The 22,122-nt window shown below is 37.5% G+C and overlaps 1 protein-coding gene across 2 annotated transcripts in view; it reads left to right on the top strand.

Annotated features, from left to right (window-relative positions):
• The window catches only part of SEMA3C (sema domain, immunoglobulin domain (Ig), short basic domain, secreted, (semaphorin) 3C), a 124,970-nt gene that overhangs the window by 70,976 nt on the left and 31,872 nt on the right, over positions 1-22,122 (top strand). For both annotated transcript variants that reach the window (XM_009328358.1, XM_009328359.1), the window contains 7 exons: positions 610-770; positions 3,206-3,268; positions 7,787-7,906; positions 11,696-11,786; positions 15,683-15,802; positions 17,729-17,871; positions 19,924-20,038. In XM_009328358.1, coding sequence (XP_009326633.1) covers positions 610-770; positions 3,206-3,268; positions 7,787-7,906; positions 11,696-11,786; positions 15,683-15,802; positions 17,729-17,871; positions 19,924-20,038 — 813 coding nt within the window. The remainder of the gene's footprint in view (positions 1-609; positions 771-3,205; positions 3,269-7,786; positions 7,907-11,695; positions 11,787-15,682; positions 15,803-17,728; positions 17,872-19,923; positions 20,039-22,122) is intronic.

Genomic DNA, 22,122 nt, shown 5'->3' with positions numbered 1-22,122 from the left:
GACCTAGTTCTACAGTTTTGATAGTTTGATCCAAATCCCATAAACAAACAACTGAATAAATGGACACATTTAGGCTTGACTGAATACATTTTTTTTTCTTTTAAATAAGCCGTGCATGGTGATGAAGAACTAAAAAAAAAAAATACCTTGAAAATGATAAAAACCTATTCTTAGTGAAGCCCCCTGTTAGGAAAAGAAAGTAAGCTGTTCCTATGTAGTTTTCATTGATCTTGTGGATTTTCTACTGTCATAGACTTCAAAATGTATTGAACACATTGATTAATTTAATATATGATCTTCCTTAAAAGCCAAAGCTGTAAATAATCATATTCATTAAAATAAGAATTAATTAGATGAACGAATAACAGCAATGCCTGATTTTTATGATATATGTCTGGCTACTTAATGTATAAAAAAATTGCATTCAGACTGGGAAATGGAAATTTGTTTTAACTCAACATTACATGATTACCAAGTGTCTGATGAGGGTTTTTCTTCTTTTATTGACCCCACTTGTGTTCAAAGATGCCTTTATTTAGAAAGAAATGCAGTTGTGAAGCAAGAAAGCAACCGAACCGCTTTACTAACTTGTTGTCTTTACTGTTTCAGAGCTGCAAGAAACTAAGACCTCTGAATATCACAGGATATCCCACAGTCCCCTGGATTACAGGATATTATTAATGGATGAAGATCAGGATCGGATCTATGTGGGCAGCAAAGATCATATTCTGTCTTTGAATATTAATAATATAAGCCAGGACCCTCTCAGTGTAAGTTCAAGACTTATTTTGAGAATCCAAGGTTGCTTTTCTTTTTAAGACAAGAAAAGTGTATTTCATTATTTTGCAGCAGGCAAAAGTCCAGGCATGCACCTTATTGAACCGTTAGTCCTTGGTTTATGTGTAATACAAGATGAACAATCTATTAGCATGGCTGCTCCTCAAACACTGTTTAAAAACTGACCTGTTTACTCCCTTTGAAGCGATATTCGGAATGGCTTGGCCTCATAACGAAAATTTGTATGGGTTGATGGTTTCCACTCCTCTCCAAGATTTAAGATAATTCAGAGATGCACTTTAAAAAGAAGCCTGTAAGGAAGAATAAGATACTTGCAATCACTTTCAGGCCATAGGGAAAAAAACAACAGGGACAGAGCTGCCTTTAACCTTCAACTATATTTATTTTTGTTTTGTACTCTGAAGCCTAATCACAGAAATATTTTCCAATCTTTTGTTATGTCTGTGTCAGCCCTCGCCCTTCAGTTGGGTAGCTGAGACACCTCCTGTTTGGGGTTTTTTGGACACTATGACCCTCATCTCCCTCTTGATGCCACCTCTTTTCTGGCTTCTCTCACTTACCGAGATGCCATTTTCTAAGGACTCTTTGTGTCCCACGTCCTCAAACTGTAGTAGGCAACCTGTATATAAAAAGAATCGATTTATCAAATGTTTAAACCACTTTCACGGATTCCTCTTTTGTTCCCAGAGCCAGTTCAAATCCAGCTTCTCTGCTTTTAAAACAGGTGGCCTGCAGAAGTACTTGTGTGCCCAGAAGCATGACTGTTAAGATATTAGCTCTCCACACCTTGCCTATCTTTAGATTATCACAGCTACAACACTACCTTAAAGTGTACTGTATAGGCCTTGTTCTACCAAATTCATTTGATCCTTTAATCTATGAGCTTTATTACTATACCTCAGGAGTATCGAGGGGCAGAGATAGCCAGCTTGCAGCAGCGAAGTTAAATGCTTTCCTTAAGAGGCAAGACTTCTAATGTGTCAGGAGAGAGGGAGAGGCCCTGCTGGAGGGTGATTAAGAGCACTTAAATTAGGCTTTGCTCTGACTCACCCTCTGGACATGCCTGTCTACCTGAATTGATTGTGCAGGGAGTCTGGGGAGGCTAACTCTAACTTACACATTTAAATTAAATGCCTCTCGTGTGATGGCGTGAATGCGCCCTTCCTCCTCATAGTGGTACAGAAATCTTCCTCTGAAATGGGGCCGCCTTCTCTGATCTGAAATAGCTCGTGCGAACTTTTTGCTAATTCCCATCTCCCCAGTGATCTGGCCATCCTTGTCTGGGAGCTGCTGTGCTCCCGCACGGCAGGCTCCAGCCTTCCCTTAGCAGGTCGCCTTTAATTCTGTGCAGAAATCGGTTAGATAGGAAGGCCTCCGTTGCATGAAATATATTCTGCAGTATAAAGTTGCAAGGCATTTCAAGTCTATTTAGGCCTGGAAAAACAAGAATTAAAAAAATCAGAAAGCAACACCACCCGAAATTTTCTGGCAGCCAATGTGATTACCCAGTATTAGGCTCAGAATTAATCTCTGCAATTCCACGTTCCTTCATTTGTTTATTTATTTTTATAACAGATTCACTTTGCTAATTTTATGCCTCTATAGAAACCCTATATACAAATGCATACCTACAACTCTCTGCATATATATATATGTATGTATATATATCTACAGAGATCTTTTAATGCTATAATTTATGTTATCTTGAGGCTAAATGTTATCAGGCTCTGACACCTACTAAATTTCTAGGGAGAGATTTCTAATGGATGTCTTTTCTATTTCAAAATCAAAATAAATAATGGAAGAAGCTCAAAAACTTCAGAGTTTGAGTATAGATCAGATAAACATTCAGCCATTGAGGTGTGTGCTTGTTGGAAAACTCTGTAGTGCAAGATATCTTGGAAAGAAATCAAGAAAACTGTGTGAAGTCTTAAGATTTTAAGCAGGTTTTGTCATAAGAGATCCAAACCTTTACTGTTAAAAACAAAAATTTTTTACAAGAACCCTTCTTTCAATATTTTAGTCTTCTGTTTTCTAGTGTGAACAATTGCTAGAAGCTCAGTAGAAGCAAAAAAGTAAAGATGGACAGTAATTTAGACAACGATGATGAAAATATTTCTTATTTAGAAGAAAAGTTTAAATAAATTTATTAACTTATCTTAAAAATATTTAATAAAATTAATTTATATCAGCCAAAGACCTGGGCCTTTATTTTGTTTACTGCATGCTAGACAGAAAGTTGTTTTCATTGAAAATCCTTTTTTGCCTTATAATGAAGGTGTAAAATATATCAAAATATTAACTTATTAGTGTAAGTTAGGCACTGACTTTAGTTAGCTTTTTGGCTGTCATTAAAAAATAATTATGTAATAAATATGTTACTTAAAAGATATTTCTTTCTTTACAGATTTTCTGGCCAGCATCAGCAAACAAGGTTGAAGAGTGCAAAATGGCTGGCAAAGATCCTACAGTAAGTTATAATCCACATGCACATGCACACACATACACAAACTACATACTTGGCAATAAAGTCAGAGCACCTTGAGTGCAGCCAAAAACAAAATGAAAGAAGTGTTTGTTTTGCTTTTTAAATGCTCTGCAGGCCAAACGATAAAGTGAAATTATGAAAAAACAGGCTATGTAAATAGAATGCACCTTCAGACTTTGACAGATGGAAAAAGATATGCATTGTCCACTTCCTTGCCTTTTCTTCTTATTACTGGTCAAACTAGGTAAGAGTACTTTTCCAGATATGTCCTGGGGATGATGCCGAACAGTCTGTTCAGTGTGGGGAAGCGCTCTGGCTGTTTGCTCGCCCCAGGAGCAGACCCTAGAGGCGGGTGGTACCCGCTGTCTGCAGCCTGAAGACCCCAGACTCAGGAACACCCCAAACACCTCTTCCCATTGCTTCCACAAAACAATCCCCAAATAAGTATCTGGAAACCAGTATGCTTTCCAAGAAAGAGGTAAAGAGGATCTCTGCAATCATGGGAAACACAGACCATGGAGCAGTTGTCTTGAGTCACTTTGTATCACAGCTGATTATTCTCCCATCTAAATGCAGACACCTTCCAAAGGACCTAAATCAGATGGTAGTTTCCTTATATACTCTTTATAGATAATAGATAGAAATGAGGTATTTTGAAAGACCCAGTGAGTGGTACAATACAGCAGATCCTGTCTTTGGCAGAGTTGTATATTAATGTGGTTATCTTCCTAAAGTAATTTGAACTTACGGTCTGTATATGCCTAAATTTTATTAACAGAAGACAGTTAAATTGTGAAACAAAAAGCAGAAAGTCACATTTCAATCTATTCAGTTACCTTTTGACTTTTTACCAGTTCAGCAGCACCTAAAGGTCTTTATCCTGGTTTTCTTTTTACCTCTTTAGATATAGCTGTTTTCCAACTGATATTTTAGTATTAGAATTCAGAATCTAATCTGAGCCAGAAATTTGCAATTTCTCACTACTAAATTTATAAGAAAAACCAATGAAATTTTGCTTATATTTTTATTTGAGAAAAAAAAACTATGGAAATCAAAGCCTTCACATTAGGTATAATCATCTTTGGAACATACTCCTCAGCATGTATCTAGGATCATAATTAATGAAGTGATTGAAGGACGTAAGCAGGTGTATGTAAATATAGCTTTTAATTTCAGAAACAATAGAGTTAATGCAAAAGTCCACTGACTTTAGTATAAAAACTGTTATTTATTTCAAAGGTCTCTATATCATGCCTAATATTTCTATTTATTTTAGCTACATATTTTGTATTGTTAACTAAGCCAACAGATGACATGCAATTCAGTTACTGCAATGTTACAATAATTCACCTGAGTCCATTTTGTAAGAAAAATATGTGGGGGCTTTATTTTGAAAATCTATTGCAAATGCTGATGAATGTAAGGAAACCAGAAGGTTGGCCTACTGGAGTGTTGCTGTAATATTGCTTTTTCAAAACTATGGAGAGTAATTCACTATATTGCTGCAGAGCAACAGAATGATTCTTTATGAATAACTATATTATGGTTGGTATGGCAGCTTATCTGGTTTCTTTCCTGATAGCTGTGGTGGTGAAAAACAAGTATTTTTCCTATTGAATATCCTATTTTTCTATACATATTTACATTGTTCTGGTTACTGCAGCGTGCAGCAAATTCTACAGCTAGTGGCCTGTTAAGTTGCACTAAATGTGAAAATAAAACATACAGATTTCTGGATACAACCTCTGTTTTTACAACAGTTTAATTGTGGGTACAGCTAATATCTTGTAATGTAGATAATTAAGAATGTCCATGTGCATCAACTTTGACTGATTTTTTAATGCCAGCTGTGCATTGCAGAAGAAGAACTAAGTTCCAAAAATAGAAGTTTACATTAAGTTTCTTAGTATTTGTCCTCAAGAGTTTAAAAGAGGGAAAAAAAAAAGGTACTGAAGAGCAGTTGCTGCTCCCTCTAAAATCAATGATGTGTCTTATTGAAAGCTCACTTAAATAATGAGAAAAAGAGAACCCAATGCTAAATCACTGTTTGCAACTTAAAATTTATAGTTCTATTTTAATAGCATTCTTGTGAGTTTCATTCTTGATAATAATGGGAGAAGCAGAGAATTAATTCATAAGAATTAAGAATTTCAAATGAGAAAAAAAAAGGGGGGGAGAGTGCATGCATGATAACGTTTGGCCTGTCAGAGAACTGTGATTATCACAAGGTAAAAGAGAAATAGATAGACTTGGAGGAGCCAGTAAAGGACTTTATGCAATCAGCAAATTCTTTTCCAAGGAGATTGGGGGGAGGAAGTTCATTTGCCCTACCATTAGACAAACATTGGTGTCTGAATTTGTCATCTTTGGCTGCCTTTTTTGTTTCTGAAAAGAAATTGTCACCTCTAAATAGTATGTTCACTAGGCTAACTTGAATGCTTACATTAGTATGACATCTATTTCTTTTCATTTACTGTGATGAGATCCTAGGGCATAGATGTCTGACTTTCAGATGTTTACAGTAAGGCAGGTCCCCAGACACTGCTACTGAGTTTGGTATCAGCTCCAAGAGGAGCGCTGGTAGTATGTGAGCATCTACAGCTTAGCCACCACCTTTGACAAACATCCCTCCTAAAGACAACTTTTTCATGTCACCTCAGACCAGACTGATTTAAAACCACAAAGTACTCCAATATCAAGGAAAGGGAAATAAACTGAAGCATAGGTGCTTTTGAATGGCAGTCCTACAGAATATATTCTGAAATAACAATTTCTTGCTTTCTTGGTTGTGGAGTCACAGTGCAGTACCCAGATTAATCACGTAGCAAATTGCAAATGGAGTTCAGTGGTTCAACACTAGAGAGATGGGCAAAGGTTCAGAGAAGATCATAAAATGGTCTTCCTGCCGGACAGCATTAAAATTTGAGAATGTTGGCATTGAGCCAACTTGTGTTACCAGTCTGTAAATCATCAGTGAAGAGACATGAAGACACAGTTCATCTAACCCCCTGTGTTCTTGCACTTTGGAAAGCGCATGGCATGGTACTGAAGCAGAGTAGCAAGTGCGAGGTACCAGTACTGTTCATGTAGACATTGTTTCCTGGTCCTGATCCCTGAAAACTTTCATTCTGAGATTTCTCAGCATGTAATCCTTTATCTAGGAGTCTTCTAGAAAGGTTTTCTGCAGACAGCAAGAAAAGAAAGCATCAGTTTACGCTCTGGCATATATAAGCTAGTGGTATACCTTCACCTGCCCTTCTTCCCTTTCCACAGCTGTAATGTGGATTGGTAGTACTGCTGAGAAAAACACAATTTTGATAGCAAGACGTTACTAAAGCCATCTTTGAGCCAAACTAAGATAGCTGAATATGAGAAAATGGAAACATTTAGGAACAGCCCTCAGCTTTAGAGAAACAATATATTTTGACTGGGTTAAAGGATTTTTCTGATACAGCTAGAGCTAACACTTAACTGAGGACATGCAGTTCCCTGTCAAGAAGCTCCTTCTGTGAACACTGAACTACCTAGAAGTGTGCACCAGTTTTCAGATGTTGTAGTATGGTACCAGCTCCTTCTGAACCAAAAATGTGAATGTCTTTAAATATTAATAAACTGTGCGGTCTGCTGAACAAGGATTAACTCTACTGATTTTCATGAAAATGACTGATGACACAGTATCCAAACCTATGCTCACAAAACACATGCAGTTCTCACTGTCTCTGGTGAAGGTTTGCATGATTGAATATGAAGGCAGTTCTGGGATCTCAGTAAGAAAAATATTCAGAAAAAAATTCTATTTTCAACCTAAAGTGCATTAACAGTTGATCATAGTGAAAAAAGGAAACAGCAAGAGAAAAAAGGGGTGTGCTGGAAGGAGAAAACTGTAAATCTGATGGTGTGAAACTGTGTGGCATTTAATGTTCTGTTTTAATTTTCGTGCTGATTTGAAGATGTTACCATTGATCTTCAAGATGAAGCAACAATTCACTGCAAACTTGCTTTGTGTTGTTCAGAGTTTTAATGTTTTGGAAAGAATTTTTTTACACAAATAATGGGATCTGAGATTTGGGCTTCCTTTGTTTTTTAATTATCACCAGCTATGATGAAAAAATTAGGGGGAAAAAAAGAGACTGTTTTGGAGGTGTCCTTAAGGAAACTTCATAAGGTTACTTCTTGTTTTCCTGCAGAGGCCCTGCTTCTTTCCATGCAAGGTACAGAGAAGTCTGTGGATGAAAATTAGATTGCTGTGTGGAGATGGGAAAGTTACACGCACTCCTCTGTAATTCCTCTCTAGTGCCCTATCAATGCCCAGTTCCCAGGCTAGGCAAAATGGCGTGAAAAGGAAACAGAAGTCTACAGCTGTTCAAATCCAGAGACTACCAAACTTAGTAACATTTTTTGTGATACTATTAAAATTATAAATCATGTCTATTCCCTAGAGTTCCCAACATCTAATAACACTTGCCAATGTGAAACTATTTTTTTCTGTTTTCCCTGCAGCATGGCTGTGGAAATTTTGTGCGTGTGATACAGTCGTACAACCGCACACACCTGTATGTCTGCGGCAGCGGCGCCTTCAGCCCCGTGTGTGTGTATGTCAACAGAGGGCGCAGGTCTGAGGTAAGTCTCTTTTCATTTTATCCAGTCATTTTGTGGTGGATCTTACTCGTGTTACGCAAAACTCAAAATTTTGAAAATGCAAAAAACATTGATCCGAATAGGTTCCTTCACTCATGTTAAATAGAAAAAGAACAAAGATCCATAGTTTTCTGACCTGTTACCAGCAAGAAGCAAAGATGTGATCAAAAGTCATGCCTCAAATGCGATGTTTGTCTACAATTCCACAGTCATACCAAATGCTGGGCTATATTTGATACTACTTTTTATTTGATGTTGTCTGGTGAATTCATTCCTACTATTTGTTGGAAAAATTGCCAAGAAATACTTGAAAGGAAATAGCCAGTTAGATAAAAAGTAAAATATGCCATCCATTTCTTATAACTTCCGTGTGTTACTGATTTCCTGGGAAAAGCCCTTAAGTGGGCTAACTAATCAGGTATGTGAGGGTTTGCTGGACTTCAGCTTAATACCCACTAGATGCAATCCCAGTAGAGGTACCTTTCATCTACTGCACAAGTGTTGCCTCAGTAGATGCTGCCCGGATGAAGTTGGTAAGTTTTCTTATCACTGTGGGATCTTCCAGGGTGTAAATCTTATTTTCTCTAGATATGTCTCAGTTTTTCTATATTCAGTTTCACTGTATATTTTCAATATACAAAGTACCAGATGTTTCGTAAGTATATTGTCCAAGTTTCCTGATTTGAAAGTGAAATGTTTGTTTATGTGCAAATGTAATAGGTAATAAATTAAGCAACCAGAAGGAGAAAGAAAAGCACTTAACCGAGACCCGGCACCTCAGTAGTTTTTGGGTCAGATTCATGTCTGCAGGCACAGGGGTGTGCATTGTATTTTCCTGTACAATGTGGAAGCAGATGTGTTGGGAAGGAAGATCAGAGCGTGCTACCTGGAGTTTTGCCATGTAAGGGCAGCTTTAAAAGCTGGGCTGGCTCCTAGGGAAGAGACTGGGAAATTCATCACTGATTTCATTGGGAGTGGGATGGGAATTCTGGCCAAGACCTAAGACTACTGCAGAGGTTGCCAGGGAGGTGATAAATCATTGTTTCTCCAGGTAGGTTTGCATGGGATGATCTCAGTGACTTTTGGTAGGTCCCTACCTGGCTCCAACCTCCTTAACAGAGTATGTAGTCTGAATCACTGCACTTACAGTCCTAATGAATTATCTAAAAGTAGAGGTTCATAGGCCTGGATTTAAAAGCACAAGCAAGCAGAACTGAATAAGTAAATCCATCCTTCTGGTTAACAGAGTCTGCATTAACTTACTTTGATGTATTTTGAAACTGAGGTCAGCTTTCCTCAGCATTATCCTATTTCTTGACAAATTATTTAAAACATGGAAAGTGACCTCATTTGTCTCTAATTAATGCAATATTCCTTTATCAGCTTAAGTAGTAGTACTGTAGCCCACAGAACTCTAAATCTCATTATTTTAGGGTTTTTGTAAATGAGGTGGGGGGAAAGGGGGAGAGTGGGAAATTACATCTCCAGATGATGCAAGATGTTATATTTCTTAAGTTAAAAATAAAGATACATGTCTTGGAAGAGCAGAACTGACTTCACTTAGCCTGTCTGTATAGCTACATGCCTATGATCAATTGATTAAATAAACTGCTGTTTCAGACGTCTGGAGTCTGTCAGACACTTGACTGTAGGCATCGCATGCTCAAAGCCATTACTGTACAGGCCAACAATAGCATAACAGTTTAAAACCAAGCATTTCCTTCTGAACTTATTGCACATATCAGTGCGTGACTAATTAATAAAGCAGAATGAAAAACTATGTAGTGCTGATGGGACTAGTGAGAACTCTTTTTTTTCTCTGCTTTTATCATTTCACCTTTAATTTAGTACAGTTTTCCATGCACAGAAGGCTGTTTTTGCATGTGCAAAATGGAAATTTTAGAAAGCACATCTGTTTTTCTCTAGAAGCTACAAAGCCTGACAGTAAGAGTCATATCCAACAATCATAAGAACTGGGCTTGTTTTGCTCTTTTGTCTCCAGCATTCCACATAATCTCACAAAAAAGATGGTTTCATTGATGAGGCAGAATGTTGCCCTTTTCCCTGAAACAGAGGTTAAAAAATAATTAATTTTCTTGCTTGGCACACTTGATACTTTGGTCTTTGGTAATGACTCTCTTAGTCATCCAAATATATTCTAATGTCAAAGTGAATGCAAACAGAAGGAAATGTAATCACTATGTGACTTAATTATAGACTAAAAAGTAGTTTAATATATATGAAAATCAAGTGTAATCCTGGAGCTAGTTTAATAGTGCAGTAATGGACATTTTGAATTGGTAAATAGTAGTATAATATAGTAAATATGGATTAACATCAAGCTGCATATTAATCTAGAAGTAAAACAACAAAAAATAACCCACGATCATATTAGAAACTTCATACTTATATTTTAACATTGTTTAGAGAGCTTATTACTGAAACAATAGATAAGATTTCTGTGATTAAATTAGGCAAAACAGAAGAGGGGGAAAAGAGATAGGCGATAATGGATATGAAAACTTCCTGCTGTAGCTGAGCATTTCAGGTTGGTGGAGTCTGCAATTCACTATTGCCAAACGGCTGCTCAGTGATCTGTGTGGCATCCCCATTCCCCTGTGATTTACATTAATTGTTAAAGGGAATATAAAGAGTTTCTGCCCTTAGTCGAATAACTAATACATTGGCATCTATATCACAGAAGCCTTTCTTTGGAATTTTTGTCAGCTACCTTCTTCTGTTGAAACAGAAATGTTTTAAGTTTGGGTGGTTTTTTTTCCTTGCAATTGTGTCTTTCAGCCTTTTATTAAAGATTAGAAGTTTGTTATAGGAGGCTAGGAACAAGTTGTTTGTTTGGTATACAGTAGTATGCAAGTTGATGTGCTATGGATCGATGTCTGTGCCATTACTGACTGCAGTTTTTAAAGAACGGACTTGGACCCGAGAGTCCCTTCTTGCTCAGCACACTGTGCTCTTCAGTATTGCTGGGAACGAAGAAGTGAAGAGGTGCACCGAGATGGGCAAATTTTCTAAAGATATTCAGACTGTTTGTATTTCAAGCTGTAGTCCAGGTTGCTTCTGCTTTGCCAAATGTATTTCCTATTTATAAATCACACAAAATATAAACAAAGCCCCATAACAAGGTTCCTAAACAGCAAAAAATTTCCAAGAGATTTCAGGCTATGGCAAGAGATATGGATAAATCACCTATCACTATGGAATTGGAGCTCTACACATAATCCAAGAGATGGTATTGAAGAAAATAAGTATGATTTAGGGGACTTCTGGATGTCTGATAGCTCAGTAAAGAGCAAATGATTTATACTATCACCAAATGACAGCTGTCATAAGAGATTTTTATTTAATATGTATCGTTGTTCTAGTAGCTTTATTATAATGTCCTAGGCTAGTATAAGTATCACCATGTATTCAGCAAGTAAAGGATAAATAACTTCAAAAACACAGAAGTAATCTCCACAGATGTTATTGCAGAGATCAGTCAACCTCTCCAAAGCATAACTGAGCTAGAGGGAAAAATTATTTCTTTCAGTGTCTTGAATTTATAACAGGAGTCTTGAAAATAACTGGGTACCAATGAAAAAGTTGTCTAAAAAGGTGGTGAAATTCTGAGTAGGAAAGCTAAACTGCTGATAGGACAGCAAAAGTGCCCAGCAGTGCTGAGCATTGTTAATGCTGGAAATGGCCAAGCATAAATTCACTTTACGTCTGATGGTTTCAAAATGAGAAGTGACACACAAATCTACATTGCAGGAACAAATCTTCAAGATTGACTCCAAGTGTGAATCAGGAAAGGGACGCTGTTCTTTCAACCCTAATGTGAACACGGTGTCTGTTATGATCAGTAAGTAAAAATACTCCAAGTTGCTGAGGTCTAAACCCATATGATCATGCGTGGTGTGGATTGATGGGATGCCTGAAACGAGCTGGACACCAAATTCAACCTCCAAGGAGCAGCACCTTGTGTCTGGCTGATAGGCACAAGGCTTGGGTCCATCCTTGTTTCAGGGTTTACATGAAGCTAAAGGTGGGTGTACAAATGAAATGCAGAAATAAGCTGTTGAAAGGGAGAGAGAGAGAGAAACAGAAAACAAAAGATTGTCCCTTTTCCAGCTTGAACATTTTTTCCCAGGGTTAGTTTCAACTTTGCATTACCCTGTCTAGCATTTTATGTTTGAACAGTTTCTGACCTTGTTCATCCTAGACAGCACTTGTGTCTCATTTAATTATTTGTAAAATCTCAGAGTAGCCAGGGAAAGAAAGCTTGAAGACTTTAGTTACTTTGAATTTCATTTTTGTTGTCATCTCTGCTGTAGAGCCCACCAGCTATTGCAAGGCTCTTCATTCTTCAGTTGGCTTTATACCCAACCAATTCTGCAATTTTCTTCCATTTGAAAGGCCAGAAAGTGATACAACTGACACACCTCAAATATTCTTGTGAATTGGTGGTGACTGTACTCAGTGACTGATATATACCCCATACAAAGAATTACTGCAGTGCGTATTGCACACCTAACTGAAAACTCAAAGGGGGCATATGCTTTGTGCAACCTAAGTCACCAATAAAATAACTTTTTTTTTTTCCCCCCAACGAGGAGACACATTATACATACTTAGTGTAACCCAACCTTTCACACTGGCAGCATGTTCACATACTTCTAGTGCCAAAGCCTTGATTTTTCAACATGTGCCTACTCCTTGCTATATTTTTGGCTGTGAAGGGAACAGCAGTTGCACAGATTTTTCAGGCTTTCTTAGCAAATAAATCTTAGTGCACACAGGTACTGCGTGTTTCACCCAAGGTTTACAAGGGAACAATGTGTGGTGTTTCTGCCATTCAGCTTCCACTGAGATCAATGACAATTACATATTGTGCCAGATATTTCCTTTGAAGTTTGAGTCTCGTGGAGCTTAAGGGAAGTATCATATAGTCTATCCTACATGGTCTATTCAAAATATAAATTACCTTTTTTTTTTTTATTATTCCTCATTGCAAATATATTTAGTAAAAAGGACAAGTAATTTCATTCACAGAGGTATGAACTGAAGCACTTTTAGAAGACAGGTAAATGCTACCTAGATACCTCTCTGAACCTTGGCTGCACGTGTATCTTTATCTCATCAGTGATCTGTGGTCACTGATGGTCAGTATTTACAGACACTCACTGTGTAAAGAAAATGTTTGTTCAAAGTGAGTGATGGATTAATCCACTGCTATTCATTGCTGTTCTGGTATTAAGTGAATCAACTGTCATTAAAAAATAAAGTTTCCTCTCCTTGTTCCTTCTGGATTTTATGAAACACCATTAAAGTACATTGTTTCTGAATTACTGTATATACAGTAAGCTGGTTTTCTTCCCTACAATAGATCTATGGCAGCTTTGTTCATCTTAGTAGACTTTACATTATCTTCCTTGATCTCTCAGTTATGTGACTGAAAAGACCTTCCCTAGTGTTTGACTTTCTTTCATGACATAATTCATCTACAAAGTTTAAATTATTCTGCAAAGGTCACATTCTTTTTCAAAAGAGTCCCACAGATGATTGGGTTTTATCTTTTCTCCCAGTTACTACAAAGTCCAGTCACTTCAAAAACATTAAGCTTCAATGAATTTAGCCTCAATATCCATGCCGGAAAAGGGAAGATTTTGTAAGTCACAGCTTGAGTTATAATGAGGGGACCGAGCCCAGGTACTGGACTCTCCTTTGAGCATTCTTTTGCAGGAGGAATTCCTTCCCCTCGCTTCAGAAGGTGGGAAACACTGCCAGACCGGCTAACTCTTCCACAACAAAAGAACCATTTTTAAATATAGACGTGATTTCTTGACAATTTTGGGCATCACCAGCCTAGAATACAGCAGGAAAGCTGATTCACCCTTCAGAGGAAAGTGATGCTATAAAAGCAAATTTGAACTTGGTACAATTTGCTATTGTACAAGGACAATTTTGCATCAAAGCAATGAAAAATGTGCTTTGAAGAAGCTTGGCATAATTAACGTGCAGGATGCATGTCTCTCTCCTCATCAAGACTCTGAGATATTTGTAAAAGCAGACATACCTCATCAATTCAGTAATTCCCCCCAGTAACAAAGAGAAGTAGTATAAACTAGTTGTGCTGTGCAGACCAAGTGCTGCGCGGTTTCAGAACGTAACCAGAAGGAAGTGGAGCTAACAGATATCACCTGATATATGATTACCAAGCAGACACTAGGAATGCTTAAGACATAACTAATAGCATTGATATGTATGATAGGATTAAAATTACATAGTGTAGGTCTATTGTTAAAGTGTGTGTGTATGTGTATATGCGTAGGACTGTACATAACATTTAGTGAGAACCATAGGCCTGATCTCTTTCAGCCAATTTATTTCATAACAAGAATAAAGCTCTGACGGATTGAGGCAATGAGGCAAATATACAAAATCAGTTATAAATCAGTATAGATCTAACATCATTCTGTCAATACATGCTTAGGAAGTAAATGCTTCACAAACATGCAGCAAATGCATTGTTTAAATCCCCTGTGTATGAATCTTGTCATCACTGGGAGAGATGAGAGCAGAAGAGTGGCTGCTGGCTGGTCTGCAGGCATTCGGTTCAGGCTCTAGTCAGCAGCAGAAAAACAAAATCGCCAGAGTTTTAATTCTCTCATGAGCCAACAGTCTTCCATATTGATGCGCACACACACACAGAGCATAAAAATAGCCTCAAGCGCTTCTGAACCTGTGACTCTTGCCAGCTTGACCACACTCTCTGGGTAGTCCAGGAATTCAGACAAAAACATCAATCAAAGGACCCAGCTGTACTGGAATGTATTCAGCCACCACTCCCACTCTGAGAGTTAGAGTTTATTTTAGCTACTGTTTTCTACTCTGGGGTTTCATTGTCATTAGTCAGTGGAAATTGCTTGGTTATTCACGGAGTAGAAAATGATAGTATATGTAATTAGAATTATAATTATATATACGTATATTTATGCGCACACACAGACTCACACAAACACACATCTACATCCTGACTGATGGACTGAGTTTTCAGCTCTACACAGGGAGCAGAAGTTCATAGTTCTGTTAGTGTAAAAGTTGCGTGTCTAATTCTGTTCAAGCATAATGACCCTATACTTAGAATCAAGTACATAAAAGGGGACAATTGTTGTTCCGTATTACTCTGTGTAAAGTTCAATAATATGATTGTCTGGCCTCTGCAATACTGAAGTCAGCTTAAGGCTGCCTGGGGCAGCCTTGAAAATGCTGTTGGTAAAAATTGGCACTGATCCATTGACTGCAATAGATGTTGTGCCAGTTTACACCAGCAATAAATTCAGCCAGTCATTTTGTCTACTCCCATAACAAAAAAAGCTTTTTGAAGTAAATACTTAAAAAATTTAATGTGATTCTTTTTGATAACACTAGCCTGATTTTCCAGATTCTTAGCAGTGAAAATTGAGCAACTAAACTTCATACCAAAGAAAAGTACACCACATATGCAGTTCTGCTGTTGCATTTAAATTATGCAGTTCCCTAAAGTCTTTAAGAAAAATCTGATGATTCTCATGCATTCTAGATTGTGTCTGTAAATCAGAGGGAAACCCCATTCCCATGACCCAGTATTTGTCTGTATAGACTCCTGTGTAAATGAAGAGCTGATGAGTTTGAAAGAAAAATAGATCAGTAAACATGAATTTCCCAAAAGCCATAACAATGCATTTGCTTTTTCCCCTCCATTTCAATTCTTTGCAGATGAAGAGCTTTTTTCAGGAATGTATATTGATTTCATGGGGACGGATGCGGCCATTTTTCGGAGTCTGACCCGGAGGAATGCAGTGCGAACTGACCAGCACAACTCCAAGTGGCTGAGTGGTGAGATGCCTTTGTTTTACCAGAGCTTTTAATGGGTTTCACAGAGATTCTGCTTTGTTTTGTTTAAAATAAAGAGCTTGTCTTTTAAAGAGCTTTTCTCTGAATTTAATTTATGAAGTTGAAGCATGAAGAAACGTGTAAATACATATTGTAGACAATGCACAGATGTAAAGGGTTTGCTGCATGAGCCAACCTCTTAGGCCACCCCACCTGATGGCCTTTTTTTCATTAAGACTGAACCAAACTGTTCATGTGAAAGTGTATGAAAAGCTTTCAAATGGCAAGTGGTCAGACAATCTGACTTCTAGGGAAGTGTGTTCTCCACCTCTAATGCATCAGAAATTGCCTTAAATTAGAGTGCTTGATTGTAAGTTTATTTCTAATGAATTACCAACTTCAGTTAATTCAGGCTGATCCACCTCTGTACTGAAGACTCACCACCACTTGCATTCAAAATGTGTGCAGAAGAGAGTCCCATTTTTAGAGAAATCAGTGGCAATTATTGCCATTTATTTCAGTGGTAAGAAATTGATTATCAAAACACAGTAGGAAAACTAATTTCTGAGTGCAAACACTTAACTCTTGGCTTCACTGAAATCAGTGCGAAAATTATCCCTGACTTTACTGATAAGAAGACTCCTTCCAATTAAACTATTTTCAATTAAAATGGTGGTGAACCCTCTGAGCAGAGATAGGTGTCAAAGGTTATAGAGCAACTGGCAAAGCAGTTCCGATTTAAAAAAGCCCTCAGGTATGTTGAAGTAAAGTTACAGTGTTTTTGTCTTGACTCTTTTTAGGGTGACTTGTTATTCCTGTGTGGCTGTGACTACAGTGAAATCACAGTATTGCAATCAGAAGAAATTCAATTCACTATGAATGGGAAACTATGTCTGCTCTCTAAATTTTTCTTCTTTTGCTATACATTCTTACACTTATCTGCACACCCTGAAGTGTGCACACCCTAAAGTGAATTAGGGGAAAAGAACCATTAAAATGTCTAATTTCTGGAAAATCTACCTGTTACATATGCTCAGAACAGGTACTTGACAAGCACAATTTATGTCCATGTTCTTTTAGAGCCAGAGTCATGACATTTGTAATATTAATGGGCTCATGTGACTAGAAAAATGCTGCAGTCTAAAGTGAGTTTTCTGTCAGAGATCCAACCTTTGTATTGGATTGTTTCAAGATTTGTACTGTATTTCAACCAATCAAGCAATCTTGCATGATCACTGAAAAGATACAGCCTTCATGCAGGAAGAGGGTCCTCTTCTTCCTTCAGACAAAGGAGAAGGCCTTCTGAGGACTCTCCGCTGCCCATTATATGCTTGCTGTTAAGGATATAAATTATTTTGCTCTCTCACTAATGCTCCTTTGCAATGTTTTGCATGTACACTTGGTTACGTTTATCAACCTCTGATATGAAGTCAAATGCTGTTCAAGCATTTGCGTATCCTGCTTTCCTTTGCCGTGTTCCACAAGTTATTTTCCTCTCTTATTTATGTACCTTATTTGTTCTTTTCCTAATGAGTCTTTCAACAGCTTACTTTTAGGTTTTGCCTCAATGAGTCTTTCCTTAAGCGCCCCTGATAACACACTGATTCTTCCCTCTTCTTCCTCCAAGTCTTTGAATCTCTGCAGTAATCTAATACTACTGCTTCTCCATTTTAATCACTTTTCTAAAAATCTGCTGTGGGATAAAATGTGAGGACGCAGAAACTTAAGGCTGCCAGCAATAAGAAATTTACTGGTGATATCTGGTATATACAGACATGAGGCTAGAGCATATAGCTTAACCTGCCACAGCAGTATTTCTATATGCATTATATAGCATTTCCTTGAAGCAGTCAGTAACTGTCAAATCATTAATTGTTTATGCTGATACATCTTTTGGTTTCATCTTTTTGATATACTGTTGCATTTCAGAGCCTATTTTTGTGGATGCTCATGTTATCCCAGATGGCACGGACCCCAACGATGCCAAAATCTACTTCTTCTTCAAAGAGAGACTCACAGACAACAGCGGCAGCACAAAGCAAATTCATTCAATGATTGCAAGAATATGCCCAGTAAGAACTATTTTGTTTGCCAGGTTGTTGGAACAAGCTGCTAGTGTGACATGATGAGCTAAAAGACTAAATGATTGAAAAGCCTTTATATTTTCAATTTATATTCGAAACAAATTTCCTGTTTCAGCTTCCACATTCATAATTAAGAAGAGCTGTTACTGAACACACAACTAGGGTCTGAACATGTTATTTATATCTGGCTATACCTATAATGATATGGAAATTTAGAGATTCAGGGATTTGTGTATTTCTCTGACCGAGTCAGAATAGTTACCAGTGTTGAATTTCCAAACTTGCTATCCTTTGCACGAATTAGGTACATTCTTTGCTTAGAAAAACTGAATTATAAGATAGTGAAGTCTTTCACACACACACACACAAACTCAAAATCTTTGAAACACATTGGAAATATCAGAGCCAAGCTTTTAAAAGGGTTGATTTAACTTTTAAATATGGTTTTCATTTTTACAATATCTGTCCTTTCAGAGTTCTTGCATTGATGTATGTGTGAGCCTAACTTTAAAAATGTGCACAGGAAAATTAAATTCAGGAGTTACGGCTACTCCTGTGCAGTAATTAATTTACGATCACAGCGCTCCTCATTGTCTCTATTTCCTTTTTTGTATCTGTAATCAAGTGTAGATGAAAAATTATTGAAGCAGCTATTAATATCTCTGGTGAAATGGATTTTTTTTAATGAGAGAAAAATTATAAATGCACAGTTACTGCTAGCCTTTTCATTCCTTCTTTTGGAAAAGCTCAGGAAGATAATTGTGAGCGTTTGTGTATTCCCTGTCTTTAATCTGAGTCTTCTTTTGAATTTGGTGGTTTGTAACATTGCTGTGCATGGGTGTGAGGGCATGTTTGGGATTGTGTTAAACTCCTTCCCTAGCAATATAATGAGGCATGTGATCTCTTTAATAATCTCCATCTTCTATATTTTTGTGAGGGTGCCCAAAGGCCTTTTTGGGTATTTTACAAGAAGACATTTCACACAATTATAGCTGTATTTGTTATTGTTACTGTTATAATGAAGCCCAGATGATTTCTGAAGGGCCTCAGCCTGTTCAGACTTACACTGAAGTCAGTGGCAGAATCCCAAAGCCAATGAAAATAAATCTAAGCCGGTCATATTTGTATACTTGTGTACCATCATATTCATATATCAACACCTTTGAGACTGGCCAAATATATTAGCACAATGGTGCCAAGAAAGACCCACCCAAAAGACCCCTTATGGGTCACCCAAAAAGTCAGATTACCAGCTCCAGGAGCACCAGTGAAACATGCACAGCATTTCATCAAGATCACATTTGCCTAGCTTCTACATTTCCTTTTTCCCTTTCCTTGGGTGACATTGTGCTATGCAGTTTGGAAGATACTGCTTTTATCTAAGACGTTGACCAGCAGAATGAGGCAGGAGCTATCACCTCTGTGCTGCACCATCTGGTTTAGCAGTTACCGTTTCCACCTTGCACCGGAGAGAGATGGAAAGACTCTTGAGTGAGCTGTGACCAAGCCAGCTCCGGACCAAGCTAGCAGGACTTGCAACAGTGCAAAACTAGCTTGACCCATGCTAGCCATCATTTCTGAATTCAATTCCGAGCATCCATCTCATGGGCCAGCATGGCTTACTAGGTCAGATGTAGCTATACTGCTGTCAGGACTAGAAGAAACATCCCTCCATAGGACTATTAGACCTTTTAGAGGTGGCATGGACTTCTCCACACTAGGTGTCAGTGAGCGATACACCTCCACAGGCCTTTCCAATCATACCTACACAAACTGATGCTGCACAAAATCTACTGCCCAACCCTCCCAAGCCTGCTAGCCCAGCACAGAGAGTCTGCTCAGAAATCTAGTTCCTGTTTTTCCTGTATCTGGAGTGTTTAGATGAGGGGATTTGGTTTAGGCTCATCTATTTTTTTATATTGAATACAGCAGCATAATTGTCTAGAGGATGAGTCAAATTAACCTGAGGAAAATGTGGGAAATACCAGTAAAATGTTAGCTGTGTTGTATTTTTTTTCTGAAAATAATATTCCTTTCCAGAATGACACAGGTGGTCAGCGTAGTCTTGTGAACAAGTGGACAACATTCTTGAAAGCAAGACTTGTGTGCTCAGTAATGGATGAAGATGGAACAGAAACATACTTTGATGAATTAGGTATGGCAAGAAAAATCCCTTAAAAGTTTCATCTAAATCCTGCACCCTGTGCATATTTAATTATTGATGTTCATTCAGCTCCTTAGTCAAGTTGTTGACAGTGAAATCTTGGCCCTGTAGAAATTCATGACAAAATTCCCCTTGCAGTTTTATGACAGGAAATGAAAAAACTCTTCATAAATCTCTCTGGGTAATTATCATTATCTTTGAAATAAAGGTAATTAATCTTGACTATGTAAAGGAATTATGTATGTAAAGAATTAATATTTGGAAGGGAACAAGTGAAGTCTATTGTTATTTTGCTCCTAGTTAGGATTACGATAGAGGTTTTTTAACCTACATCTCTTTGAAACTGTTTCTTATACCACTGTGTAACACATAGCTCTTCCGCAATGCAGTTTTTCTTTTTTGATCACTGGGTAAAGGCCTCAATTTGATAGTTCAAGATAATACTAATAAATCCTGGTACTGGCACCAGTGATAATACTATGAATAAATACAATTTCTCAGGATTCGTTCAGGCACTTAGATTTTCAGTTCAACATATGAAACACTGCAAATATTCAGTGAATAATCTATACAGCAGTCACAAGAGGTTTCCTTTCAATAAGGAATTGGCAGATGCTTATCTTGATAGTTAAGTGCTAAACAACATTATCAGAAAGTTTCAAATTCTATATTGTCCACAGCTGTGATGTGCAAAGTCATAGTTCTAAATTCAGGTATTGGAAGATTTGGTATGTGTATTAGAATAAATATAAATATAAATATAAATATAAATATAAATATAAATATAAATAAATATAAATATAAATAGCTAACGGACCCCACACTGGGGCTGCATCTGATTCTGACCTTCTCTCCATTGTAATCTCTCTCTCTTTTCTCGGGCATTATTGCTGATTTCCATCATAGCAAATGGGGTTCAGAGTCTTTTTGACTTGGTATTGTTACAAATATTCAATGTACTTATATTGGTTCAAGGTTTCAATGGAACCTGATGGGCCTAGAAGCAGATCCTAACTTGCTCTAACTCAGAATGTGCAAGGTGCTTGGAGGACTGACTTTCAGAAGTTCCCAGTGCCTAAGCACTGCCACAGCAACTAATCTTTCAGAGCTGTGATTTACCAGCCCACTCCTTTTCAACAAAGCAGTAGGATAACCGCTTTTAGTTTTCTGTATGACAAGATGTAGGACCATACAGAATAGGAGACAATGTTCTCAGTCTGGGCTCCCAGCACAATCCTCTGGCAAAGAGGAAGAATACAACCACAGCTGGAAATGCAGAAAACTCAGAGAGAGCAAGCACATGCTTCTGTTTTCATGTATAATGCAGAAGAGTGTAACACTTCCAGTTCTGCATGGTGAAGTCTTTTGCTTTTGACATATTTAAAAGAATATTTAAAAAATTCAGAGAGTTAAATGAAGGAGCTACATAAATTAATGGAAAGCTAAAGAACATATTCTATGATAAAAAGCTCAAACAGTTCAGTCTTTTTGTGTGTTGTAAAATACGTTTAGGACGTAGCTTGATTATAGTTATTACAAACATTTGTAAGGAGAAACTGTCAGAGATTAAAGTATTTTTCACTGAAGTGTGAAAAAAAATCAACAGATCAGAGGTAAAGGTGGGCAAATTCAGCTTTGCATAGTGCAGTCAATAAATCTCTGCACAACAGAAGCTGGGAGGTATAAATCTCCGGTGTCTCCACTGCAAAACTGTGTGTCATTCATATCATGTTGAAAATGAGCTAGTGACGGCATCTAGAGTGTGTGCCAGATGATAAAACACCTAGTTGCCCTGCTTTGGATTACATCCGTCTATGGGAACTGTCTTTGTCTTTGACCTACTGCAACTTAAATGTTTGCCTACTGTTAAACAACCTGCTGAAACGAGATCCACCTGAGAGAAATGTGGGACATGGATCCTGAACATATTTGAAAATCTTTGCCTTCTGTCTTCATAAGGCTAGATGGCGTGGAGTTAATTTCCAAATCTGTTTCTGAACGTTCAAATGCTGGATTTATGCATATGGTCCATTCATACGGTAAGTCTGCTTTTTCCCATTCAAGTGACAAAACTA

This window comes from Pygoscelis adeliae, unplaced genomic scaffold (assembly GCF_000699105.1).
Source record: "Pygoscelis adeliae isolate BGI_AS28 unplaced genomic scaffold, ASM69910v1 Scaffold267, whole genome shotgun sequence".
Lineage (NCBI taxonomy): Eukaryota > Metazoa > Chordata > Aves > Sphenisciformes > Spheniscidae > Pygoscelis > Pygoscelis adeliae.
The sequence above is the reverse complement of the archived record's forward strand: the minus strand, read 5'-3'. Positions and strand labels throughout refer to the sequence as shown.